Below are 27586 nucleotides of genomic sequence, written 5' to 3' on the forward strand. Positions count from 1 at the left end.
AGACTTTGTTGCAAAAAGAGCTATGGTTAGAGTGATAATGAACAGTTTCTGGCTTGTTCCAACATTTCAGGCTTACATGATACAAAAATATAATAATAAAAAAGCAGGCAGAATAAAATGGAGACTGAAACTCTAGATGAGTAAAGATGAAAATAACCAGTAACAGGAGACCATCTTCATTCCAACACTCTTAACATTTTTATGAAGTATAATAATAGCCAAGGTTAAGAAGTTAATATTATTGGTAGGCCAGATGGCACAAGAGATCAGTAATGGGATATGGGGTTTTGGTAATGGGATATGCAGCCTTTCACCTTTATGTCACCAGTTTAGATCTGCTCCAGGTTTGCAGTGACCAAAGCTCATTAGCATCTGACAGCTGCTTCAGCAGCCTGGGAGAAATGCACTGGAGCATTCAGTCCAGGTCCTTCTTCTGGAGAAGAATGCATGTCTGCAAGGCAGTTCTGAACTGTTCATGGCAGTTAAAGAAAATATAACACTTCTCTTTTGTTGTTGTTGTTGTTAGTCACATATATTAATCCAAATTCTTCCTTGACTAAAGCAGTGATAGAATTAAAGGGATCTGCCATTCCCTGTAGTAGGGTTTTCGGTTAATTACAATTTTTCACTGAGCCAGAAAGATAAAATTGATGGGTTTTTGTGCTTTCAAACAACCTTTGAGGAACATACACTTAATAAACAGTGAACGTTTTGGGGTCATGAGCAATATAACATATTTTACCTACTTTTTCTGTATAATGAAATGTTGGAAATAAAATTGGTGCAAACCTGATCAAAGAGATCTATGAGAGACACTTGTCTAGGAAATGTGTACCTATTTTATTGGTTACATGCAATAAAACCACTTACTTTGCACTTGGTCGTATTTCTTGGCCATTTTTATACCATTTGAGTTCCACTGTTGGATCTGCTAGCTCCACCATGAACCTAACTTTGCCTCCTTTATCCACCTGATATGCAGGGTCAAGTCCTTTGGCAAATGCTGTTGTGGAAGAGAGATGTTATTGCAAATGAAGTTCAGAAAGTAAGTAATATGAATGCTGAAAGGACATTGCATAAATCTCATGGAAGTTTTCAGAATATATACACACTATCTTATGCACCACTCTATGTTCTTGGGCTAGTTCAGATAAATGAGGGTTTTTTTGTTGGTTTTTTTTTTTTTCTAGAAATGGTATCAATAAAACTGCAGAGTTATGAAGTTTTAAGCCAAACTAATTTTCTCAATTCTCTCTGTAGGTTGCAAAAGAATTGCAACTCGTGATATATATTCTGGCTGTAAACATTTGCAAAAATACACGAAACCAGGCAAAAGATATCACTCTGTGAATCTTAGTGGAGCTTTTCAAAACAGTTGAGATGTGCATATATAGATCAAGTTGTTCTGGGCAAGGTAAGGTCAGAACTCAAACATTTCAAAACATTTTAGCATCAACATTTAGCTACTGACAGCTACAAATGTTACACCTTGGGGAGCAGATAATCTGTGGCTCAAAAATAAATGGTGCCTAAAAAACATTACCAACAGCTAAGTAATCAACTTCTGATAAGATTTATATCATGCAAATATCTAATCACAGAAGACTAAATGTGTCGACACAGCAGTAGCAGAACTGCAAAATTTGAACAGGATATTTTATTCAATGCGTCTTATTACTGTTTAAGAGATTTCAATTTATAGTAAAAGTAGTATGAGGTGAGAAACATCCAACTGTTAGCATGTCATACAGATGTTTTGCACACCACATAAAGACCTTTTTATAGGCAAAACCATGTCTACTGAAAAATCCTTATATGGCTGGCAGCCCCATCCTCCTCATCTTGGAACTGCTGAGAGGGACCAGACAGACTGGTCCCCGGTGCTGATGCTTTTTTTCTATTACAACTTTCCAGTACCTCCCTGTGATTAACCTGGGTAGAGAATAGCTCTTTCTTCAAGATGAACAATTCATATACGAGCTTCCCTTTCCTTGCACCAGACATGTAGGGGTAGATGTAAGGGCAAGGGTAAGGATAATACAGTAAGTTTGGACTTATCAGGTACATAGTTATGTTTGTGTACTGAACATAGTAATATTCTGCTTTATCCATACCTGCACTCTTCTTAACCTCCCTGCGCATGCGCTTCAGACGCTTTAACATGCCTCTCAGGTCAGTGATACCATACTGAAAAGCAATCTTCTCATATTCACTGGGATTGGCATTCTTCAGGAGCTCCCACACATCTACCTCAGGTTCTTCTTCTTGCTGTTTAACCTCCCTAACAGTGGCAAAATAAAATTGTGGGAGAAGAGTTAGTGAGACCAGAAAAGAGGTTGGAATTGAGTCCACTGTGATGTTAGAAGTTTTTCCTCAGCAGTTGAAGGCCACCATCATATTTTTTATTCCACTTTGACATCAAGCTTTCCAAACGTCGATAAATAAATGAATCAAAGCCCCAGTTCAACTCAGTGCAAGTGGAATAGTTGAGAATGATGTTCACACCCTAATTTACACTCCTCCAGGGCAGAATTTGGATCTAAGTTTTATTTTGTCCTTTTCTAACGTAATCAGCTATGAGAAATGTTATATTTCTTCATTATAGTCTAGAAACTAAAAACGTAATTCTATAATTGCATACCTGCTTAAATTGGTTTTACCTGCTGTAGCTTTACTAGAATCAGGGAAAATTTATGAAGGTATTAAGATCTGAGTCTAATTCATACATTACATAGTTACACAAAAATGCTTTTCAATTTGGAGACCCTGTAACTGTTGTAAGTGGTGACCTATGAGAGGACATATTGAAATCCAAGGGAATCTGTGTCTGTTTGTAGTTACACCAGTTCTAAGAGTCACTTAAACATGGATTGTGAATAGGAATTGGAGATTCTCAACCAGCTTGGACTTGCAAGATGGGTCTGATGGCTTCTGTGTTTGTCTCAGTCTTAAGAATGGGAAATGTTTTAGAGGCCTGTATGAATATCATCAGTTATCTTACAATATCCTATTTAATATTTCAGACTCTAGGCTGAGACAATCAACAGAAAGATGTTCAATTATTTTCACACTGGCAGCCATTAGATGAGGGAAAAATGGAAGCACTCTAATCAAAATGTCAGTTTTTGAGAATGACAGCTTAGCACAAATTGAACTGCTCAAACAATCTAGAAAATGGAGCTGAAATACAGACATTTTTTTTCTGCAAGATCGTTAAGCTTAGAACAGGATAAGTCTGATTTGATCATATCAATCTGATGAAATGTTTTTTGTTCTTTTGGAGTTTTTTTATTATAGAATAAGAAATTAAATATTTGAGAAATAAAAAAATAAGAAAGAGACTGAGCTTTGCAGTGATAGTGATAAACTGTTAGAGTTGAGCACTATCAAATCACATAATTTTATTTAACAGTAGTACAGAAACAACACTGGGGATCCCTCTGTGGTTGTATGAGTAATTATGGAATAATATTTTGCTGATTAATGTGTGAGATTTATTAATTTTCCTAATAAGCCAGTACTATTTTATAAGGAAAAATAATTCTGATTGGATCACCTTTGAAATACTTACACTGTTAGCTTAAAATAGCTTTTAGAAAATCTATGGTATGTAATTTTATATTTGGGGTTATTTTTTTACTTTTTCTTTTCTGTGCTCATGATTTCTAGAGAGTGACTATGTACCATGAATGCTGGAGTCTTGGTGAGATTCCTTCTGCTTGACAGCAAAACAAGATCAGCTTGCAAACCTGTGTGAAAGGTGACACACCTTCTGGAGTGTCATTCTCCTCTCCCAGGACTGGCCGCTTGCCACGCAACTCCTGTCTGTTCTCAGGGAAGCTAGACTCCATGAGAATTGAGATAGTGTACCCCTTTAAATCAAGCAGTAGCTGAGAATGAGGATCAATTAGAGTATCTAGATTTTCAAGCAGTTTGAAATAATTTATTCCAGATTATTTTTTTCCTCTTGCATAACAGGAGAAGAAATTTTGACACAGAGCAAACCAACCTTGTTCTGAGACCATGATAGTTTCTGCTGTGGGTAGTAGGCAAACAATGCTGCATATTTTCTAAGTGGATTGATCTACCCACAAAAGTACTTTCAGATCTTTTCCCTGAAAATGTGCATTTTGCTGAAAGGTGTAGTTTTTTTAAAAAAAAAAACCTGACTGTGTGAGTGTTTTTGAGATTTTGTACTTTTTGGATTTTCATGCTCTTACTGATGCTCTGAATTGATGAAACAGAATGTCACAGGGTGGCCTACTTGTATAAAAACTGGTCTTCCTGCAAGCCCAGCACAAAGGCAAAATATAGATTCTGAGCAGCTAGTTTGTAGTAGTTGTTTTTGTTTTTTGTTTTTCTTTTTGTTTGTTTTGTTTTGTTTTCAATAAAAGCAGCATTTTTTTAAGTGTTATGCACTTGAAAAAATTCTCCTCTTAGTAGTACAAAAAGAGAGGGTGTACACCTGCACAAAGTATTTTCAAAAATTCAATTTCAAACATGTATTTTCATAATTGAAATGGAAACTAATGTCCACTCTAGGGTCTAAGCAGACCTCTTACCATTTAATTAAGCTCCTAACTAAGCAGCTGCATTTCAGTGCTTGAAGCAAGAATGTGATGTACCAGTTTCACCACTGTTAAGTAACAGTGTTTATAAATTAGAAGTTTGCTTTGCCCATTGACCAAATATTCTTATGTTACACTTATATAACTATATAGTATTTATCTTATAAAACATGTTAGTTGTTAGTGAGGTTACAATGATTCTTTTTCACACTTATCTTTCCACAAAAACTCCAAGATCTCTTACATGCAACTCATGTTGCTAATAAAACACACCACTGGCAGTTATGAGAACTGTTAGGTTAAGTTGTGTTAGCAGGATAAAAAATCAAACTGAAGATCCTAATTAGGGATGAAAAAATTTAAAAAACAAAGGCTGAGTGGATTTGAATTGGTTCAAGTAATGTTTTCTATTCCTTCAGCCTTTCAGCCTTGTTTTCATTTCAGTCTTTCTTCAGTTGCCTACAAATTCTCCTTCCCGTTATATCCCATGAGCCTATTGTGAAATTGAAAATGTAAATGATATTTTACATTGGGTTTTTCTCTCTCAGAATCATTGCTTTTCATTGCAGATATTTTCAATGATAAATTTTGAAAAATGAGGATTTAACTAATTAATGTAGATGAAAGTTGCGTAGGGTCATTTTTTTCCTTTCCAAGAATTGTCTTAATCTATTAAGAATCTAAACTGGGTTTAAAGTCTGAAATAGCTAACTGCATGGCTATCATATAATCAAATTTGCATGATGAACAAGAGAAACATGTCCATGTTTTTCCCTGTCAAAGCATTTGGAAGTTAGTAGTTGAATGAATCATCACCGAATATTTGTATGCATATATTGTAACAGAAAGTTACAAAGAATGAATATAAATCTCTACAGTTTGAAATGATTTATAATTTTTTGTATCACAGTGCTAATAACACCAAATTAAGAAGTATGCAAAGAGGTTAATCTAACCCTTGCATCTTTTTGCTCTTGCACCCGAACTCATTTTCTCAACTGCTCATCCCTCTGTAGGAAACTCTCCCCCTTGAGACTCCATGCAGACACAAAAGAAATAGCAAGTAGATTAAATGTTATTGATTTCTTTATATTGTGGCTTGCTTTTTTTCTGGTAGACTTAAGTCTGAATTTTATTTTCAGCACAAAGGTACAATTAAATGAATATTTGCATACTATAGCATGAGAATGATAGTTAGAAACACTGAAAAAAAATGTCAGAAAAGTCTTAAGAAGTTATTAATGCTACACCTGACTCTTTCTGTGTGCGAACCTAATGGTTTGCAATCCACACCTGCTCACTGCATCACTTGGTTCTCACCTACGTTTCAGGAGACCACTAAAGTCAAGTTCTCCTGCATCGTCTTGTCCATCACCGCTGTTATTAATAGAAAAAGATCAAATCTTTGTTTAATACAGAAAAACTTAAAAGACACACATTGCAAACTCTCTTCATATCTCTCATACTCAACACTGTCCAGACACACGACTAATGGTATAAAATCAACACAAACTTGTATTCTTTTTCACACAAGTTATCTTACCTTAGGCACTTGTGAAAAGTAACACAAAGGTTTGTATTGCTTGTCATTATATTTTGATGGCAAATTTTTGTAACCGAATACATAAATTTGCCAAGATTTGTGTTAGAATTCAGTAACACAAATAAATGTGAGCTAGTCAACACAATGAGCTTTGTTTTTCATTTCCGTATCGTATGCATATAAAAACAAAGGGCTTGTGCTGATCTTTTGCCATGAATGTAAAACAAAGATTTGCATTGCTGTTTGGTGCTTTTAACAGCATATGTCTCTGTCAAACACCAGATTGCGAAGCATTATACTTAAGACTTAATGTTTCTCTTTAAAAGAAGGGAAAAATGAGTTAAAAACAGTGCATTTTACATTTTTACAGATGAATTATTGAGCTATGAGGGCTCGTATACTTCTATAATGTGACTTTAAGCAATAAAATTGTATTGTTAAAATGCATATAAACAAAATAACGCCCTTAATGTTTGTAAACAGTACAGTCAAAATCCTGCAAATGGTATCAGTATTTTATCCTAGATTTTGTATGCAACATATCCCTTACAAAAACAGAAAATATTCAGAGATATCCTCATCCTATGGGGCAGAATAGTTACTTCAGTTTTTAAAAGTTGTACAGAAGAAAGGTGTGCACCTTTAATATAATATCCTTTCACTCTTTAAATCAAATATCTATAAACAAATGTAGTTAATTTTTAGTCAAAATTTTGCTTGTATGTGTAAATTAATCAGCTGCATTCATTTTCTGTTTATAAATCATTTTCAGTCTGAATAATTCTGCTTCTATAATATGTAAGGATGACATCTTTATACTGGTATTAGTTACTGTTTTATAACTAAGGGAACTTACAATGGAAGACTTCATACACATTGTTTTACATTACAGTCCCTGCAAAATTTCAATATATTTTATGTAAGTTTCATATACATTTATGTATATTTTATATTTTGGGACCAGAATCTTTCATATCCTAGCTATCAATTTTCAGGAAACGTGGTGGAAAATTTATAGAAAATGAAAATATGATTTTTAAAACCTCTGAAGAAACAGTTAATATCTTTGAATACTGCACCTTTGCTTAAGGCAATGACACAGTAGTTTCTGTCAGTGTGTTCTAACTAGTTAATTTTACCCACTACCTTAAGCCCCAATTCTTTAATCTTTATTTCCAAAATTGTTCTGAAGGTACTTGATACAACAGCCTGCTGAAATTGAGGCAAGTTCCATACGCTACCACATCCATTACTGAGGGGTTTCACAGGATCACTGTTTGAAGATACCTTCTCTTGAAAGCAGATCTGATGTCAATGGATGGAGCAGCTTGAGAAGATTCTGTGAAACAGCAGTAGGACAGAAGTTAAAAACATAATCTGACATAATTTGAAATTGATTTGGTTGACATAATTAATGTAATTTGGCTTGTGAAATTTGTTCAGTTTCTTGCTAAGCAATCCTGGTTAGTGCTCCTTTGGCATTCAGTTCTGGTAAATTCAAAGCTGCTTGACACTAAGCCAGGTTTACTCAGTGCATTTCTCTGGCCTAGTTCCTGCAGTTCTACAAAGGAGATCTGTCCTAGTAATGTTTTTCTCACATCCTTCCTTTTGCTTGTACACTGGCTCTGGCTTTTTTCTTCTTTTTTTCTTGCCTATCTTTCTCAGGTTGATTGTGCAGGTCTGTATGCACTCTTGTGTTCTTGAAGGTAAGATTGTGGGTTAATGTTTGCCAGAGTCAGACCTATTACAATGCAGAAAAAGGCAAAGGCATTAATCTCCAGCACTCTCCACATTAGACTATTCTTTTTTTTAGGGTGTTGTGGAAGAACTGTGGCTTTCTGAAGTATGACTGCACCGCACATGAGCAGGGTGCAAACTGTGGACAGCCATGCTTGAGCCACCTCGCTCTCCCTTCAGATCCTGCCAGATGAATTCTCCCTGTCTGAATAACCCGAGACCTGCTCCTTTCTCGTGTGCCAGAACCTGCTCTGAATTCAATGGGCTTATCTACCAGCTTTTCTAATTTTTGGATCAAACATACCATCTATCCCAACATCAGTTCAAACAAGAAATCACAGATGCTTAATTCTCTGCAGCCTCTGCAAAAAATTGCTTCCTTGCTATGATTAAACACTGCTTCATTTGAAGTTTCTAAACAAAATTATGTGCAATTTCAGGTTAAAATATAATTTTAAAGCTTTGCAAGTACAATTGGAATCTTACCGGTGACTTCAAGGTCAAAAGAGCAACTGTCAAACTTGTCCTTATAAGATACCTCACATCGATAGTTCCCTGCATAATTCTCCTTAGCTTGAATGATGTGCATCTCAAATGTGTGAATCTAAAAATCAAATGTAATTGTTTATTAATGTGGGACATATATTTGCATAAAACAAATTAAAAGTTTTGTCTTCCAGACCTAAACCAGGAGTAAAGTATAACTCAAATGAAGGGTTATGGTAAGAAACAGAAACTCAAAAGAGCAACTGAAAACTTTGATTTCCACATCACTACGTGTCCTGTGCTGGGAGAGCAGAAAAGGCTTTGAACTGAAGATCATCACAGAAAACTGTATGTTGAAGCCAGGTTTAGAATCTGCTTCTCTTGAAATTCTGCCTATTGCCTCAGGATGATCCTTTAAGCTCTTTGGAGCTTTGCCCCTGTAAGAAGGAAAACCAAAGACAAACCTTTGTGTGACGTTCAAATGACTCCTTCAGTTGCAAGTGCTTCCCTGCTTTGCTGGCCAGGTCCATCCATTTTCCTTTAAACCACTTAACATTTGGCTTTCGGAGAAGATCTTTGGCTTCTACTTTGGCTATAAATGTAATATTCCCACCTTGTGAGAAAAGAAAAAACAACACATTTACTGTGTTGGAACTGGTGGTTGCTTGGTCACATTTGTCCACGTTTCTTTTACTGTGACTCCTTCCAGTCTCCATATGTTAGCTCTACCACGACAGGAAGAATCAGATGAAATCACAAAGAATATGAAAATACTGCAGAGTGTTACAGAAATTAATTATTTTGAGTCTGGAAACCTTCTGACCATGACAATGTCAAGCTTGAGACAAACTAAGAAGCAGAAAAAAAAAAAAAAGCTGATGCAAAACTCCATGTTGTCATGGGCAAAATGTTTACAGTAGTTGAATTTCCTTGCTTTAAGTAAGCACACACTTTCCTAGGCTGTAAGATAAAGAAACTGCAGTCTTTAAAGGAATGCCTGGAGCTCTTCATGCATTACTATCACTAATACCTGAAGCTGAAAAGAGAAGGAAATTAGTCTCTTGTAAACAATATTTTGGGAGTTTCTATCCTAACATTCCAGAAAAGCTAATTCATTGTGTTTATTTTCCAAATAAATCCTTCCCAAATTATTCTTTTTCCTTCTTAGAAACTCAGAAAAATAATAGCAGTGTATGAAAAGCACATCTGCCCACTTATCAACGGGCACTTATCCCAATACATAGCAGACATACTAAGCAGCCTGTACTGAACTTGGCACCACAGCTACAGTGCTGCTATCCTTCTTGCACTGAGATGTTAATATGTAAGTATGTCACGGGAGTGCTGTTAGGAAGCAAATCTCACCATCCTCATTTATTGCACTCTGGTTTCCATCATAGAAAAATCTTGACATGCTTGGACTGGATTCCTCCACGTTTAAATTAAAACTGAAGGTGTGCTCAGGCAGTTTACCTCCTGTGCTCCAATTGCTAGAAGATATATAGGCCAAGGACTAGAAACTGTCCAGAGCAAATCCCCCAGAATTATAGTAGTGGTGATGGTTGCTTCCTATCAGCCTTCTCTCTTCCTGTTAGTGTAATTGATTTATCTGCAGCTGTAGCGTATAAATGTTGAACTGGGAATATCTAAGCTGCTCTGAAGGCCATCATGTAGATATTCCTGACATATCAATGACATTACAGCTAACAGCATTACAATAATCAGCTCTCAGAAAACTTTTGGCCATTGTGCTGAGTAAGCTATAACATTTTTATTTTGTTTTGAATGTAAGATTTTATTGTTGTTCTTTTTTGAACATTCAGCTTTGCTTTCAAAGAGAGGAGTTCTCATCCAACTAAAATCATTTGTAAGCAGAGATTCATAGATACATTAGGTTGGAAAGGACCTACAAGATCATCTAGTCCAACCATCCTCCTAACACCATCCCTACCCACTGAACTACTAAATCAAATCCCTTAGCACCTCATCTAAACGCTTCTTGAACAGCGCTAGGGATGGTGCCTCAACCACCTTCCTAGGCAGGCCATTCCAGTGCCTGACCACTCTTTCTGAGAAAAATTTTTTCCTCAAATCTAATCTAAATCTTCCCCAGCACAACTTGTGGCCATTCTCTCTCGTCCTGTCATTATTTATCAGGGAGAAGAGGCCCACCCCCTCCTCACCACAACCCCCCTTCAGGGGGTGGTAGAGTGCAATAAGGTCTCCTCTGAGCTTCCTTTTCTCCAGACTAAACAATCCCAGCTCCCTCAGCTGCTCCTCATAAGACTTGTGCTCCAGACCCCTCACCAGTTTTGTTGCCCTTCTCTGAACACGCTCCAGGGCCTCAATGTCCTTCTTGTAGTGAGGGGCCCAAAACTGAACACAGTACTCGAGGTGCGGCCGTACCAGAGCTGAGTACAGGGGGATGATCACCTCCCTGCTCCTGCTGGCTACACTATTTCTAATACAGGCCAGGATGCCGTTGGCCTTCTTGGCCACCTGGGCACACTGCCGACTCATGTTGAGCCGAGCATCAACCAACACCCCCAGGTCCTTTTCCTCTATACATTCTTCAAGCCATTCTGCCCCAAGCCTATAGCATTGCATGGGGTTATTGTGGCCAAAGTGCAGGACCCGGCACTTGGCCTTATTGAACCTCATCCCATTGAGCTCAGCCCAGCTGTTCAGTCTATCCTGATCCCTCTGAAGGGCCTCCCTACCCTCCAGAAGATCGAGACATCCTCCCAACTTGGTATCATCTGCAAACTTATTGAGGGTACACTTAATCCCCTCTTCTAGGTCATCAATAAAGATATTAAACAAGATGGGCCCCAAAACTGACCCTTGGGGGACACCACTCGTAACAGGACGCCAGCTGGACTTAACTACATTAACCACTACCCTCTGGGCACGGCCCTCTAGCCAGTTCTTCACCCAGAGAAGAGTGAACCTGTCCACGCCACGGGCTACCAGTTTTCCCACGAGAATACTGTGGGAGACTGTGTCAAAGGCCTTGCTGAAATTCAGGTAGACTACATCAACAGCCTTTCCCTCATCTACCAGTCTGGTCACCCAGTCATAGAAAGAGATGAGGTTGGACAAGCACGACCTGCCCTTTGTGAACCCGTGCTGGCTGGGTCTGATCCCCTGGTTGCTGTGCACGTGCCGTGTGATCTCCCTCAAGATCATCTGCTCCATAACTTTCCCTGATACCGAGGTCAGGCTGACAGGCCTGTAGTTCCCTGGGTCTTCCTTATGTAGATGTCTTCCTTCTTGTAGATGGGAGTCACATCGGAAAGCCTCCAATCTTGTGGGACCTCTCTAGATAACCAGGAATTCTGATAGATGTAGAAAGTGGCTTGGCAATCACCTCTGCCAGCCTGTCTCTGACTGTCTCTGCTTGGATCACAGGGGGCGTATTATGTGCTCCATCCCAGACTTCTAGGTCAGGGCAAAAAGTACCCTGAGGATAACTGCTCTGTCTATTAAAGACAGATGTGAAGAAGGCATTAAGAACCTCAGCCTTTTCCTTATCCTCTGTGGTTACATTCCCTGCCGCATCAAGTAAAGGAGAGAAATTCTCCTTAGTTCTTCTCTTACTGTTAATATATTTGTAAAAGGATTTTCTGTTCTCCTTTACTACAGTAGCCAGTCTAAGTTCGAGCTGGGCTTTTGCATTTCTAACTTCCTGCCTGCAAATCTTGGCAAGCTCTCTGTAATCTCCCCAAGTAGCCTGTCCCATCTTCCAGAGGACATAGACTCTCTTTTTCTCTCGGAGTCTCAACAAAAGATCCTGGTTCATCCACACTGGTCTTCTTCCCCTCCGGCTCGACTTACGGGACTCCGGGACAGCCTGCTCCTGTGCCTTTAAGATTTCCATCTTGAGGAGCATCCAGGCTTCCTGGACCTCTTTACCCCTCAGGAGCGAGTCCCAAGGGACCCTTGCAACAAGCATCCTGAACAGGTCAAAGTCTGCCCTCCAGAAGTCCAAGGTAGCAGTTTTGCTAGTCACCCTCTTGACATCACCAAGAATAGCAAACTCCACCATTTCATGGTCACTCTGGCCTTTCAGAGGACAGAAGCTGATTGCTACCTGAATTGCATACATTTTTCCAGTCTCTGTGTTTCTCTCTCCAGAAGTGGCGTTTGATTTTGTTTCGAAGCACTTACCAACACTCACTGTACCACTCTGAGGTTTTTCAACGAATAAAGTGGATCTCTGGGAGTCGTCACGTTTTTCTGTCTCTTCTGGAGCACCTTCTCCAATAGACCATACTGAGATACAGAGAAAGAGGAAAATATCAATTATATGCCGATGTTTTACTCCCTCCAAAATACACTTACCTGAGCTCACTAAACTCTCTAACCCTATTACCTCTCTCTTTAGATGTCCTGAAAGACATGTTTGTTCACAATGACATCCACTGCTTGGCTGTCACATTGTGTACAGCTTCTGAAAGAATGCTACCTCTGTGATAACAAAAAACGAAACTCTCAGAGAGGAAAACAGGGAAATCTGATCAGCCAAGGTGAGTAATGAACATTTTGAATGGCACCAGCATTCAACCATGAGTGCTTTATGGAGGCAACAGACAAACGTCAGCTCTTTGTTTTTCAGAATGGAAAACAGAGGTGGAAGTTCTGAAAACACAAACAGCTATAAGCACATGCAAAATAAAGATGATGATAGTTTCTGTGGGTCCCTGCAAATCTCAAACTCAGTTGACTGTACAAGTTGGCTCTTCTTTTTTGCTCATTTAGTAGACCAGTGTTGAAGCTGACTTCTCATCTTTGTTCTCTATGATAGAAGCAGAGAGTTTGGGAATCAATCAGTAAAGAGAAATAGTTTGTCAGATGGAAATAATTCTGTCACATATTCAGGCAGAACATGTTCTATTCTGGAAACTGAGATTTTGGAAATTGAAGAGAACGAAGAGTAATTATAGTGAAAAAAGAGGCAGGTGAGCAATTTTTTCAAGGCAGAAAACAGTGCTAGTACAAATGTGTATTTCTGGTGTTTCTGATATATGAACATCCAGAGCTTTGTGCTGTGCAGTTGCATCTTTGGTAAATGCATGCAAAACTGTGCTCAGAGCTGATTCCTAACAAAAAGACAGAGAAAGTATGATAGTGACAATCTGTCCATTCCAAAAAAGAATCCCTCCATTCCAAAAGGCAAAGTAAATCTCATGTTCTGAGAAATAACTTGCGGAGTCCAAACATCAAGATTTCTTTCCTTTTTTGATGAGTTCTGGTTAGCATGTAGGATACACTGAGTAAAGCCAGTGTTAACCTCATACCACAGAATAGTAGATCAAATGTGTATACGTATGACTATATCAAACAAAGTAGGCTATAACTTTCAAACCAGAGCTGTCTTCCTTGTTCCCATTGGATCTCTAGTTGTTTTTTGAATCAAAGGTAAATTTTTATTATTTATCCGATACTCTTTTGTTTTTGTTTAATAACTTGTACAAATCATGAACTAATTAAGCAACATGCAGCTACTCAATTCTGTCCTTGAAATTTAAGTTATTTTCCCTGTTCAATATTTTCCATAGAAATTCATTTGCCATAAGACAAAATTGCCTACTGCATAGAGTTGGCTGCTACAGGAACCCTTTCAACTCATGAAAATTACCTCTGTTGACAAATGAAACACAACTCATGACAACCATAGAAAAAGACAACTAAATCGTTTTTATTGACCTAAAGCCGGTAAGAAATTTCAGAGGGACATAGAAATGTTGGATAGCTTTGCTATAACATCTTTGTCTTTAGCTCTTTCAATGAATTACGGCTGATGTAAGTAATACTTCTGTATATTTCTGCTTGTATAAAACATACATGTATATACACATGTATATACACATATATAAAAACATATACAGACACACATGCACAAAGAAATATATAGATACATATCTATATATACTCTCTGTACAAACTATGTACATTATGCTGGTATGGTATATTAGTACATGGAAACACATAACACAAGAACAAGTGAGAGTTACAGGTATGAACAGAAGGATCTGACAGTGCTTGAAATAGGAATTGGTGAGGTGCAGTAGTGAACCTGAGAGACCACAGTGTGAAATGGAAAAAGGATATTAATAGATGAAGGAGGTATACATTGACTCATTAATTTGGTGCCATGTAACGCAGAAATATTATCATCATCTCTGGGTATTAGCTTTTCCTGTCTATTAAACAATCAAAACAGAAGGTGGGTTTGACATTGGATCACAGGACTGGCATAGGCTGTTACACCATCAGTAACCATGGTTGAAGTACTTGCTGCTCATTTTGTTCCAGAGGCTGCAAATCCTGAAACCACAAAATTGGACTCAGTATGCGTTACCTGGCAGAGTAGGAAGAAAGAGGTTATGACTTTGCTAAGTTCTCCCCACCATCCTTTGCGCTGTGAGCAGAAACCATTCTCCTACAGTCTCCTGAGGCCTGTATATGAGATTCAGGTAAGCCACTGCCACCCTGTAGGCTGAGGAGGAAGGGAATAGTTGCATATCTATCTGTATGGAAATACATGCAGATAGATAGGTATGTATGTATGTGTCTGGTATGTATCCTGTCTGGTACATCAGAGTCTTCTCTCTCTCCTCCAGTTTAGCTGTGAGAAAATTATTTAAGTTTCTAATTTTGAAAAGTTAACGGTTGATACTGTGTAAATAGTGGAATTAACAATAACTCCTATCTTTAAGAAATAATTCATTAATAATCATTGTATCATATAAAGTTTGGACTGTTGCAATGTGTTGTTCAGGAGGTCTCACCTGAATCTTTTCTTTCCGCTGGCTTAGACATCCCATCTGAAAGGGAAGAGCAATTTAGATAACACCAGCTCAGAGATCACAATTTAACTGGCCTCAGGACTTGAGGATTTTAAGAACAATGATTCTTCATGCAAGAAGATTAGAATAAATATCTAGGGCTGTGCCCATGAGGAACTATTCGAATAACAGAAAAAGGAAGTGAACAGACGAGAAAAAATAGTCAGAAATCTTTCCCCAGTTTCTCTGGAAAGCCTCAGTTTAGTTCAATTTCTACTTGAGACTTCCTTTGTAGTAGTTTATATTTAGAAGGGTTTGTTAAAGCTTCACTCATCCTTTGGGGTACTTCACTCATCCTTTGGGGTACTTCAAATAACACATTTTTTATGTTTTTCAATATTTATCTGAGGGGGTAGTATTTTGAATTGTTAAATTAGTCTAATTATTTAAGCTGAAAAAATATTATTAATAGTTGAAATTAAAACAGAGTTTTTTTATCTAAAGCTTTATTTATGTTTTTGGCTTTTATCAGTGAGAATCCCTACCATTTTTGATCAATGCACTGCTAATGATTTTTCAGATAGCATGCAGCCCATGGCTAATAATGTCAATTTTTTTTTAATCAAGAAAATTTAACAGAGTGAAGATGACTAAAACTGTTTTTAGTTAAAAGTTTATCATTATTTTTTAAACAAAGAATAAAAGCTTTTCATTTGACACATTACAATACATTTTAATGTTCAAAATCTCTGTTTCATACATTGGTTTAAAAAGACAAATTAAGCAAACAATGTTGAAGTCTTGCCAACATCACAATAAACATGAATGACCGCTGTACTGTTGCTTTTCTTCTTCTGCCAACAACCAAATGTTTTTTATATGCCATCTTGAAACAGTAAATTAAAACTACCTGTCTTCTAGGCAACTTGTAAGCCTTATGGTCTAAAGAGAGGTGACAGGCAATTCTATGGATAAATGTAATTCAAAATCATAAGGCATCTATTTTATTTGTAATTCTGGAATTTTCTCTCAGAACAAAACCTAAAAATGCCTTATTTTTTTTAGTAGTATCAGTTAAGAGGGTTGTCTTCAAAACTGCTAACTAATATTCTACTTTCCAATGGCAGAAGTTCTAATAAAAAATTCAAGACAGGACCAGAAAGAAACCTATATGGTGTTAAGGTCTTGTGCTCCTGAATATGGATTAAATTATTTTAGGACACCTCAGAAATCTTATTCTCTAATGAGTATGTTTTGAATTCAGTCCCAAAATTTGTAGTCTTTGTTCATTAATAGTCAAGAGAAAAATCCATACATACATACACACAAAAGAACTATCATGGTCCTAACCTGCTGGTGGTGTACTAACTGAAGTGTCATCTTCGTCTGTGAAAAGAAATACAAATAAGAAAATACATAAAGAAACTCAAAGCACAGATGATCATCTGCTTTAAAACAAATTTGTGAAAATGTAAAACCTGCAACAGAAAGGGAAAATTCATAATAGTCAGGAGCATTCACAATGGAAGCTTCAAACTGATGAAGAAAGCTTTGCATAATTCAGAAGCTGAAATGGTAAACCTTAATCTTTCAAGCAAGTAAAAGAAAAAATGAGATGTGAACTGTGATCTATTATTAAATCATGAGTTTATATGAAAGCTGCTGAGTGGTTCTGCTTGTTAGAGATGTCATCCACAGTGAATACATAAAAAAGCCACAATAAAATCAAGGTCAATCACATATCTGACCTGAGGATGATGCCATTTCTCTGATGTCCATGTCTGCAATTAAAATGTGTACCACATATACATTCAGCATCATTAGATCAAGACATGCAACAGTTAGAAAGAGTCTCCAATAATTATACTTTATTATTTACATATTTGAATATTAAGCTAAAATGCAACAAATAAATAGCTTTTTTCCCCCCACATTTTATACATATTATAGGATAATGACTTAACATATAGGTAGAATTATTATCATCCCATTGGATTTTCCTTTTAATCACTCTAAATGTTGGCAATCATCAGGTATCAAATCACTAGAAACAATTGTTATTCAGGTATTTTAAAATGCTTTATCTAATAAAGTATGGTTATGTATGCATATTTGTATAAGCCAACAGCCTGAAAAACATGAAACTGACATTAAAACTAAAATATTGTAATCATGCTTATCAGAAATACAGAATAAGGTAAAGGCTATTTTTACAATAATCTCCTAAATCTGATTAAAATATATAGAAGGTTTTAGTGTCATAAAATAAAATAAAATAAAATAAAATAAAATAAAATAAAATAAAATAAAATAATTACCTGTGAAACAGTTGAAAACTAGAACAAACTAGACATATTTAGGATTTAATTTGCACATAAATATAATGATAAGTATATTATAATGTAATGAAAAATAATCTGGAGAACATTTCAAAGTGGAGGAAAGATATCTGAAATAGATTAATTTTATGAAAAGTATTAACTTTTTTCAGATTTGGGTTTCAAGAATCAATGACTTACTTAGCTATCCTTTGATTTTGACTTACTTAAAGTATAATTTGTCTTTATTTTTTCAAGGACAAATGCAATAGCAATGGCATAAAACACATAACATTTAATTACATTTAAAAAAATTATTAAATTTTATGCTTGATTGATCACTGAAGGCTAGTTGAAGGTCTGATAGAATTTAACTACTTAGCTGTGACATTTTACTCATTCCTTTTTAACAATTGATCAAATTTTTTTTAAAAAAAATCCCTTGGTAAGAAGATATGAGTTTTAATTGTAAGCCTACAGATGAAGGATTAATATATTAAATTACAATCATAATTTTTTATTCATTAAACAAACAAACAACAAAAAAAAAGCAACAAAAAACCCCATAGCTTATGTGGGCACATTCTCACCACCTTCACCTTCCACTGGACTTAGCAGACATTGAATGTTGATTTTCTATGAAAGAGCAGTAATGATAAATGATGCCAGATTTTTTAACATATTGTTGTAGCAATTAAATGAATCCTTTTGAAGCAGCACCTCAAATTTGATTTAAATGGTGAGCAGAGCTTGTAAAGTTATTAATTGTTCTTTGCTGATCCCTTGCTGTCGCTCACTGATGACCAAGCAGGAGTGGTGAACAGGACAGAGACACTTCTTTGCAGCTGCAATAGTGTTCAGAATGCCTTAACATTTTTTGTATTACTGCACACCAGATTAAGTATTGAGGAGGGCTAAGGCAGGAGACAGATAAACATGACAAACAGTGAACCACTGTATTCATTCTACAAAAATAGATCTCTAGTAACTCAATCAACTGGTTCAGTCATTTTAGATTTTGCTGAAATTACTGAGCACATTTTAATTCTTTAAGAGTTTAGAAATTTAGCTGCCTTCCGTTACCTATCTGATTTTCAAAGACTGTTCAGCACTCCTATCAAGGGGACTTGGCCCTGTGACTGAAGTACGTACATCAGCAATGGAAGTTTTAGTACAGAGATGAACGAATAAGTGAAACCTGGAGAAATAACAAGAATGAAGCATGCAAATATTTTAGTAGATGATTGGATGGAACCTAGAGAAAAGATATCAGTAAAACATGCAGAAATCTGAGTAGTTCTCTGAACAGCTGGATTGGACCTAAAAAGGAATGAGCAAATTGATATCAAAATTCATTTATTATTTAACTGGAAACACAATTGTAACAGTAATCAATGTTGAAGATGCTAAAATTAAAAACAAATGCAGAAGTATGTAAAATGAATGAGTATGGGATAACGTAGTAAATTTGGTGAATCACATTTTGATCTGAAGATGAAATGTATGCTCTTCTGTATCCTGAATCTTTCAGTAAATGTTTTCAAACTATGAATACCATAAAAAAAATCTGCACACACATAGTTACTGCTGTGACCTGCTGACTTACTGCAAAGTAATGACAACATAACAAAGACTTTATGACTCATCCTCCATTTTTTATCTTTACAGTGGACATAAAGGGACATATTTTCTTTCACATAGACAATAACTCCTACAAAGAAATAGAACAATAAGACAGACACACAGGAAGATATACTTTATTTGCTAACTTCTGCAACTAATTTGAGAAATTAGGGGAAAAATATAGAACACATACTCCATAACTATGGACCAACATTTCTTTCCTAGACACCAGATTCAGGCACTGTCTGACTGTGCTGCAGAGAGCTGCCCCTGATACCAGTGTGCTGTTTCTTATAATTTAGCAACAAAGGAGTCACAACTGCTAATGTACACTATCATAAAATCACTGTGGAATTCAGATATGAAATGTTTTCTATCTTAAAGCCATTCAAGGAAGTATCCAAATCTATTATTTATGAAACTACAGAAACAATTTTAAAGGTAGCTTAAACAAAATCCAACCTCCAGGTATTTCTGTCTAGAATTCATATTGATTTGGGGCAAAGGAGAAAAAAAAAGAATCTTTTCCTCTTTTGTGTGTTATAGTAACAATTAGAAAGATTTTCTTCTGGCAAACAAACATGAAGGAATCACTCTCAGAAAATGTACTCTCCCTTGCTTGGCAATGCCCTGCTACAAAGCAGGAGCTGATAGGAGAAATTGCATAATGCCATGTAACAAATATATATTCATATATGTGTCACTAAAAAGAAAAAAAGACAAATAATACTGCTGAGAATGCTGAGTGTCTGGCATTGACATTAATTTGCAAAGTTGATAGTTCAACAGAAAGTCATTCTTTCTATCTACAGGTATTCAGATTTTCAGTGGAATTACCATTGAGGTGGCTACTGCTTCTGCGAACTGAAACTGAAACAAAGCAGCAAAATCCTCTGAAACAGGATGAGTATTAATAAAGCATTATTTTTTTTAGGAAATTCCCTTTTTTCACTGAATTCAAGTAAAAAATGATAAAATAATGTATAAAAAGACAACTGAAGTATTTGATGTGATACCTACCGTGTTTTCTTTCTAATTCTGTGAAATGTAGACTTGTAAGCAGTGAAGAGAACACTATGCATGTTCAGTTCAGGAATGAACATTTCTCACAACAAAATTAAACCAAGCAGAACTAATTACTAGAATAGCCTGAGGCAAGACCTTCATCTTTTTCTTATCATTAGGCATGCAAATTATTCCTGAATTATATTTGCATTACCAAGATGACAGATTTGATTACTCACACAAAATGTTGTTTGTCAAAATAATTGCTCAACGCAAAAATAGCTAGCAAAAATAGCTAGCAAAATAACATGCACTGAAGCTTGGATCGTCATTTTTATATTCTAAGCAATACCTGAATCACACACTCTCAGTGCATTTTTATTTTGCTGAGAAAAATGGCCATGCATGACTTTGCCAAATAAATTTCCAAGTTTCAGGGGTGAATCTAGCGTCTCTAAAAGGCAACATTTTGTCTAAGAGATCAAAAGGCAGAATGTTTTTCCAACCAAGACACCTCTTGATCTGCCATGGAGAGCGTAACTGTGCCAAATAAAAAAAAACAAGTGTTACATCATTTGTAAGTATATTTTGTTCTGGTTTAACCTCCTGTGAGAATAAAAACCAAAAAGATTATCCATTTCAAAATAGGCTGCTGAGCTGTTTGAATTCTACTTTAGCAGGGAGTGAAAAAAGAAGTAGAATTTGACTCAGTTTCCTCAAAATGTATCTTCTTAACTAGTAGAGCTGCCAACAGAGCTGGAGTCTAATTACAGCAGTGCAAAATTTGTATTGAAAATGGAGCACATTTTTACATGCATTGGTAGTGGAACAATTTTGGGTTTGCTAACAGTAGACTGTCCTCAGAGATATTTTTCAGAACTTGTAATGACCTTAGCCACTGGACTTCCAATGAAGAAGAGGAATAGAGGAATTTCTTCTTTTAGATTGAAAGACAATATGAAATTTTCTTTTTTTTCTTTCTATTTTTTTCAGTTGAACATGTGAACTCCAATGTACTTCACTGAAAGATGGAACATGAAATATCAAGTATCTCGTAGAATAGAAACAGCTTAGAATGATAGGGAATTTTCCCCACCAATTAAAGGCAATTAATGTGCACAGTAACTGAGTTTAAGCAAAGCTGGTCAGAGCCAATATTCGCTTTAGTAGAAAGATGTCTTTCTGCTCATGCAATACACTTGAAATTTGATCTATTAAGAGAACATTCCATATAACTACTGTTGCTAAACAGTGTCAGTCTTGTTCACAGAGTTTTTGAAGATACTTATAAGCATCCTAGTTTCTTTGTGCTGGATAAGTCATGCAGAAAAAGGATCTAGGAAGCTTCACATCACACTCTTAAAATTTGGCATTAAATTCCTGAGTTATAACTCAAGCAACATAGTATCAGAACAGCATTTAGGAAATTTCCTATGCTGTCCATTTTTGAAATATGATATCAAACTCACCTTTACCCTTTTCAGTTCCACCATCCTGTGGTATTTTTTGTTCTGTGTAGGAAGTACAAGTATATTTTTGAGAGGATCTTAAAGTAAAAAAGAAAAACTTACACAGAATTAGAAAATATATATCAATATTATAGGTTCTGTTATTATTGAAAAACCTTGATTAATGATTTATAAATATACATATATGCACAATTTAAAACTGTAATCCTTTAAAGCATTTTACAGATGCATGCATATCAATGTTTTCTATATTTTGAATGAGTCACAAGAAATTGATGTTCCTGTACACTGTGGAAGCAAAATATTGTTTTTGTTTTGTAAGTATCAAGTGTTAGTCTCTTGCTCTTGGCGTTGTATATGAAAGACTTTGAAAATGATTAAATAACACTGCTAATACGAATGGACTTGGATCAGACATGAGACACTGACAGCTATTAATTGTAATACTCCATTCCCTAACTGGTTTATCCTTAAAACAGTACACAGGGACAGTGCATTGAGAGTGTTCTTGATTATTTCTCAATATCTTTTACATTAACATCATCATATTTTATTTAATTTGCATTTTTTTACCAGAAGTGTTGCTGACATGCCCTGTACTACAAAGATGATTATGTGAAGTATCTCTAGCATCCTATGAGTGAGCAAACTTGGACTGAATATTTAATAACATAAAATTCTTTATTGGATTTTTGTGAAATATTCCTATCCCTTGTCTTCATACTTTGTCTTTTTTTTTTTTTTTTGTATGAAAAGTATATAATTTAAACAAAAATGTCTTGAATTTGCTGTGTAAAATACCAATTTGCAAGGCAGTTAGTAAGTGGAAGTTAATTATGAACTGGAAGTATTATTTTATTTGGTACTGTTGATCAGGTACTACAGAGTGAATAAATTCACCAAATGATTAAATTACACAAGCATATCATATATACGTATGAATTAGCATATGAGAATATAAGTTTCTCAGTGCAACTCAGATCCATGAGGTTTTCCTACCCTTCCACCTCCCACTGAAAAAAAGGTAGCAGCTTTGCACAGAGCATCAGCTTCACCTGAATCTCCAGTCCTTTTGCATGAGTTTCATCTTACCTAATTTTGACTTCCTCAGATGTATTCACCCACTCCTAGACATTGGTGAGGAAATTACCTAAACATAGACAGTCAATGGCATCTACATTTTCCAGGAAATGTCCATTAGATGAGCAAATATTACCCAGGATCTTCTCCACTGGTTGTAGATGAAGCATTGTTGACCAGCTTACACAAGAACAGATTTTCAGATGGTTAGAATTAAGTAGATTCATAAATTCATAGATACATTAGGTTGGAAAGGACCTACAAGATCATCTAGTCCAACCATCCTCCTATCACCATCCCTACCCACTGAACTACTAAATCAAATCCCTTAGCACCTCATCTAAACGCTTCTTGAACAGCACTAGGGATGGTGCCTCAACCACCTCCCTAGGCAGGCCATTCCAGTGCCTGACCACTCTTTCAGAGAAATTTTTTTTTCTCAAATCTAATCTAAATCTTCCTCAGCACAGCTTGTGGCCATTCCCTCTTGTCCTGTCATTATTTATCTGGGAGAAGAGGCCCACCCCCTCCTCACCACAACCCCCCTTCAGGGAGTGGTAGAGTGCAATAAGGTCTCCTCTGAGCCTCCTTTTCTCCAGACTAAACAATCCCAGCTCCCTCAGCTGCTCCTCATAAGATTTATGCTCCAGACCTCTCATCAGTTTTGTAAGATGAATCTTAAGTAAGATGAATCTCATGCTTGATTCTGTTTTCTTTGTTCACAGTTCACCTTCCTTCAATAGGAAGTGAAATGGATTATTTTGGTAGTTAAATGTTGTTCACATCAAGAAAGACAGAATAATTTAGCCACAGAATTTAAGTAGTCATCATTTTCTCATATACTGATGGGAAATGTATACAAAAATGTGTATTTACATCATTATACAAATATCAGGTATCTTAAACAAAAATTGAATGAAAAGATATGAACATGGAAGAAACATAAAGCGAGAATATCTTATTTGGGCAGGCTTTCTTACCATTCTAATTGTCTTCTTACTTTCAGAAAGGCAACGAACATAGAACATATTATCGCTATGTAGTATCTAGCCTCATGCAATTCTCTTGTTAGTATTAGAGCACTCATTAGCTTTATTTTTTTTTTTTTCACACTAACCTGGAGGTGGTAGAGCATTTTCAGTTTCAGTCTCTGAAAAAAAGAGAAAAGAATACAAAAATCAAAAATCAAAAGCATATAGTTTTCACACTAATGGTATACTATTGCTGAATTTGGAGTTTGGGTTAATTTAATGTTTCAAAGCAGTTCTCAAATTTTGTTGGCTTTCACACAGGCAATATCAAACATCTTTATAATGGCATGGTCAGAACCCTAAAGTTTATGCTCTTTGAAAAGAAGGAATGGAACTTGTTCAACCTGGAGAGATACCATATTTGTCCACCTGCGTATCTCATATTAATTTATATAGGTGGACCCTAGAACTTTTCTGGAAATCTTGTCAAAACCAGTTTCTAAAGACAGTTCTGGAATGCTAAGGAATCTAATCTGAATTTCAAATGTGTGTTGGATTTGTCAACTGGTACTTACAGTGTTTAACTTACTAAGGCAACATCATAACTGATATTCTTATGTCAAAAGATAGCTTATGTTTGAGCAAATTTTTTATCAACTGGAATAATATAGTACCTTAATTATGACGCTTGAGTCTTTCTTAATCTTTATTTCCTCCCTCCCTCCCTCCCTCCCTCCCTCCCTTCCCTTCCTCCCTCCCCCCCTTCCCTTCCTCCCTTCCCTTCCTCCCTTCCTCCCTTCTTCCTCCTTTCCTCCCTTCCTCCCTTCCTCCCTTCTTCCTCCCTTCCTCCCTTCCTCCCTTCCTCCCTTCCTCCCTTCTTCCTCCCTTCCTCCCTTCCTCCCTTCCTCCCTTCTTCCTCCCTTCCTCCCTTCCTCCCTTCTTCCTCCCTTCCTCCCTTCTTCCTCCCTTCCTCCCTTCCTCCCTACCTCCCTCCCTCCCTCCATTTTTTTAAATTTAAATCACTACCCTCTTTAATTGTGTGATAGAGAAACTGGTCTTTCTGTCCTATTTGATTGTTATCCTTAGCAGTGTCATGTGCTTCAATATGAAAATACAAGAGTAAATTAACTAGATAAAGCTTATTTTTAAAATAGTCAAAGGAATTTAGGATGTTCATTGTCAAACTGTAAGTATTAGGATTCTAGACAGGTTGAAAATAAGAATATTTATAGGAGATAGTGCAATGACTTACAGTTCAACTACTTGCAACAAGCAACGATTTAAAAGGTTGAAACCCTTAACAGTAACAGTAGACGACTGATAGTAACCTCTGCCATGTTATGAGTATTAACCTTCGGGACCCTATCTTCAGGTCATATTCAGGAAACAAAGCTTAAATTTCTACCACACAAAAATGCTAGTAAGACTATTCCTTTGCACCCAGGTCTAAATATAGCTAAAACATACTTTTCGTTCTTAACAAATTCATGCATTATATGAAAGGAAGAATATTTTAGTGCAAAGACAATTTTAGGCTGAGTGTCAGAATACGATATGGTTTAGGAACTTGCAGTCACATACGTAAACATACACAAAAATCATTGTAGAGAGTCCAAACAGAATCCTCACTAGGGGGAAGAGGCACTGTGCTACAATCCTGATCACAACTCATATCATAAAATAAAAAGAAAAATGTATATTAAAGACAGACAGACACAGAATCTCCTTAGAATACAATAACTTTAATTACATTTATAGTTATTTGTTTTTCTACTCTATTACTATTGATATTTACAAATTATTAATAACTATATATAACTATATATATAAACTATAGATAATTATATATTAATAACGATATTAATATTTACTATTTTAATCTATTACTATTAATATAGGAAACGCTGCTTGTGGTCTTAGAAAATAGGAAAAGAAAGTCTTGGAACATCACTCCTTTACTACTTTGAAATCTCACACTGAGAATAAAATGACATCTCTACTTCGCCAGCCTAAAACTGTAGGTGTGCAATACACTCGAGGTCTAGATGCAGCTGTTCCAGAAATCTGTACTTTGCAGTGTTAGTATATAGTCACCCATCATATCCAAAACTCAATATCCTGTTCATTTTTACAGATATTCACGGTCTCCTATCACACAATTTGGTCAGAAATCACACACCTTTACAGCACTGGCTTAACTATCAGTACACACAAGTGTTATAAAAAATCTGCAGTGCAGACCAAACCTAAACACTATTTTTATAATATAAAAGTAATTTTACATGTGCATATAAACAAGGAGGTACTCAAAACCTGAGCACTGTCATGGCCATCATGTTCTACTGACTCTGTTCTAAGCAAAGAAGTTAGACTAGACATTCTCCAGAGATCTTTTCCAACCTCAACTGTTCTACAGATCTGTGATGGTGTTGTAGTTTAACCCTGCAAGTGATTAAGCACCATACAGTCATTCACACACTTCTCCCCATTCCCAGTGGCACGGGGAGAAGAATAAAAAGTAGCACTCATGAGTTGAGATAAAACTATTTACTAATAGATAAGGAAAAGTACAATAGTTATGACAAATTATATATGTGTATATATGAATGTATATGTAACAAGTGATGCACAAGCAATTGCTCACCCCCCCCCCACCCCCAATCAATGCCAGGTAGCCATCCAGTGAGTAGAAGAGAGGGAGATGAACTGCCACCCTCTTCAAAATTCCCCTTTTGCATTATGTCTTATGGTATGGAATATCCCTTTGGCCAGTTTAAATTAGCTGTACTGTCTCTGTTCCCTCCCAACTTCTTGCCCTACACACAATTCAGTCCCGAGAATTCAGACAGGAAGATGGCTGAAGCCAGACATGGAAATCAGTGGTTTCTTTCTTGAATCGCAGTTCAAGGCTGTTCAAGTTATTGCTAGGAAAACAGGCAAAAACTGAGCTGAGAAGAGAGACATGAAGCATGGAGTGGGAGGCAAAAAAAACAACAACATCAAAAAAAGGAGAAGTGGAGAGTTCCAGGCACTGGAGGCAGTAAAGACATGGGAGATACTTCATCATAATCTTTAGATCATGTGCAACCCCTTTCATGGTCATGCTGTGCTTACAGTTCTATTCCTGAGGACAGCCAGGAAAAAACCATTAATAGCACTGAGTAGTTTCCACCTCCCTAAAGAATGATAGCCCTCTCTGGATGACCTCTGCAACAGACTTGTCAGCCAGGAAAGGGCTCTGTGCACTCAATAAGCAGCTTGCTGTTGTAGTCCTTCCCTAGGAGACACACTCACTGGGGGTCCCAAATGCCATTCTCAACAATCCCATTGCCTAATATGGTGCTCTGTCAAGGCATTGTCAGGAGGCTGATGATGAAGAAAGTGTTTCCATCAGGTGCTCCTAAAACCCTTGGGAGAAACATTCTTCAATGAATTAGGACAAGCCTCTTGAGTTACTGGGGAAGGAGGCCATTGAAGATTTATTGAATCCAATGAACAAACGAATTAATACTATGTCGGTTTTGTCTTCTACTAAGCAGCAAAATCGAATTTCTGTCTCATGGTTTCTAAGACAAAAGGTAATGGTCTCCTCTATTCAGCTCTTTATTGAAGAAGTCCAGAATGTCACATTTCAGTGTATTGCTTAAAAACAGACCTTGGTTTATTCTTTGGATTTGAAACTTCTAAAGTAGTTGACTATGTTCACAAAAAGAAAATGAATTAACTTAGCAGTGTTTTCTACATGACTACAAAGAAAGAATAACATATTAAAAAGTGTGTTTAGCAAATAAAGTGAAAGCACAAGTGTAACTTGGTATAACATCTCCAGAAATGCTTTCATGTCTCAGCCATGTCATGAGATGCATTCAGGATCCAGTTTGATATAGGATATGAGCACTTAGAGCCAAGATTTGTGATTTATAATTATACATGCACACATACACCATTGAAAACCAGCAGGAGATGCAACTTGACCCATTAACAACAATTTTCCA

The 27586-nt window shown here is 36.4% G+C and overlaps 1 protein-coding gene across 4 annotated transcripts in view; it reads right to left on the reverse strand.

The window, feature by feature from the left end:
* MYBPC1 (myosin binding protein C1) overlaps positions 1 to 27586 on the reverse strand; it is a 70992-nt gene that overhangs the window by 27538 nt on the left and 15868 nt on the right. For 2 of the 4 annotated variants that reach the window (XM_065743170.1, XM_065743168.1), the window contains exons 2-13: positions 23738 to 23770; positions 21541 to 21582; positions 16874 to 16906; positions 16476 to 16511; positions 15129 to 15164; positions 12505 to 12609; positions 8799 to 8947; positions 8335 to 8452; positions 7399 to 7450; positions 5889 to 5945; positions 2115 to 2281; positions 871 to 1003 (exon numbers count right to left, since the gene is read on the reverse strand). In XM_065743170.1, coding sequence (XP_065599242.1) covers positions 871 to 1003; positions 2115 to 2281; positions 5889 to 5945; positions 7399 to 7450; positions 8335 to 8452; positions 8799 to 8947; positions 12505 to 12609; positions 15129 to 15164; positions 16476 to 16511; positions 16874 to 16906; positions 21541 to 21582; positions 23738 to 23770 — 961 coding nt within the window. The remainder of the gene's footprint in view (positions 1 to 870; positions 1004 to 2114; positions 2282 to 5888; positions 5946 to 7398; positions 7451 to 8334; positions 8453 to 8798; positions 8948 to 12504; positions 12610 to 15128; positions 15165 to 16475; positions 16512 to 16873; positions 16907 to 21540; positions 21583 to 23737; positions 23771 to 27586) is intronic. The other 2 variants (XM_065743169.1, XM_065743171.1) reach the window with 2 other exon arrangements.

Source organism: Cyrtonyx montezumae, unplaced genomic scaffold, assembly GCF_038088225.1.
Source record: "Cyrtonyx montezumae isolate F1298 unplaced genomic scaffold, pur_monq_1.0 scaffold_3, whole genome shotgun sequence".
Lineage (NCBI taxonomy): Eukaryota > Metazoa > Chordata > Aves > Galliformes > Odontophoridae > Cyrtonyx > Cyrtonyx montezumae.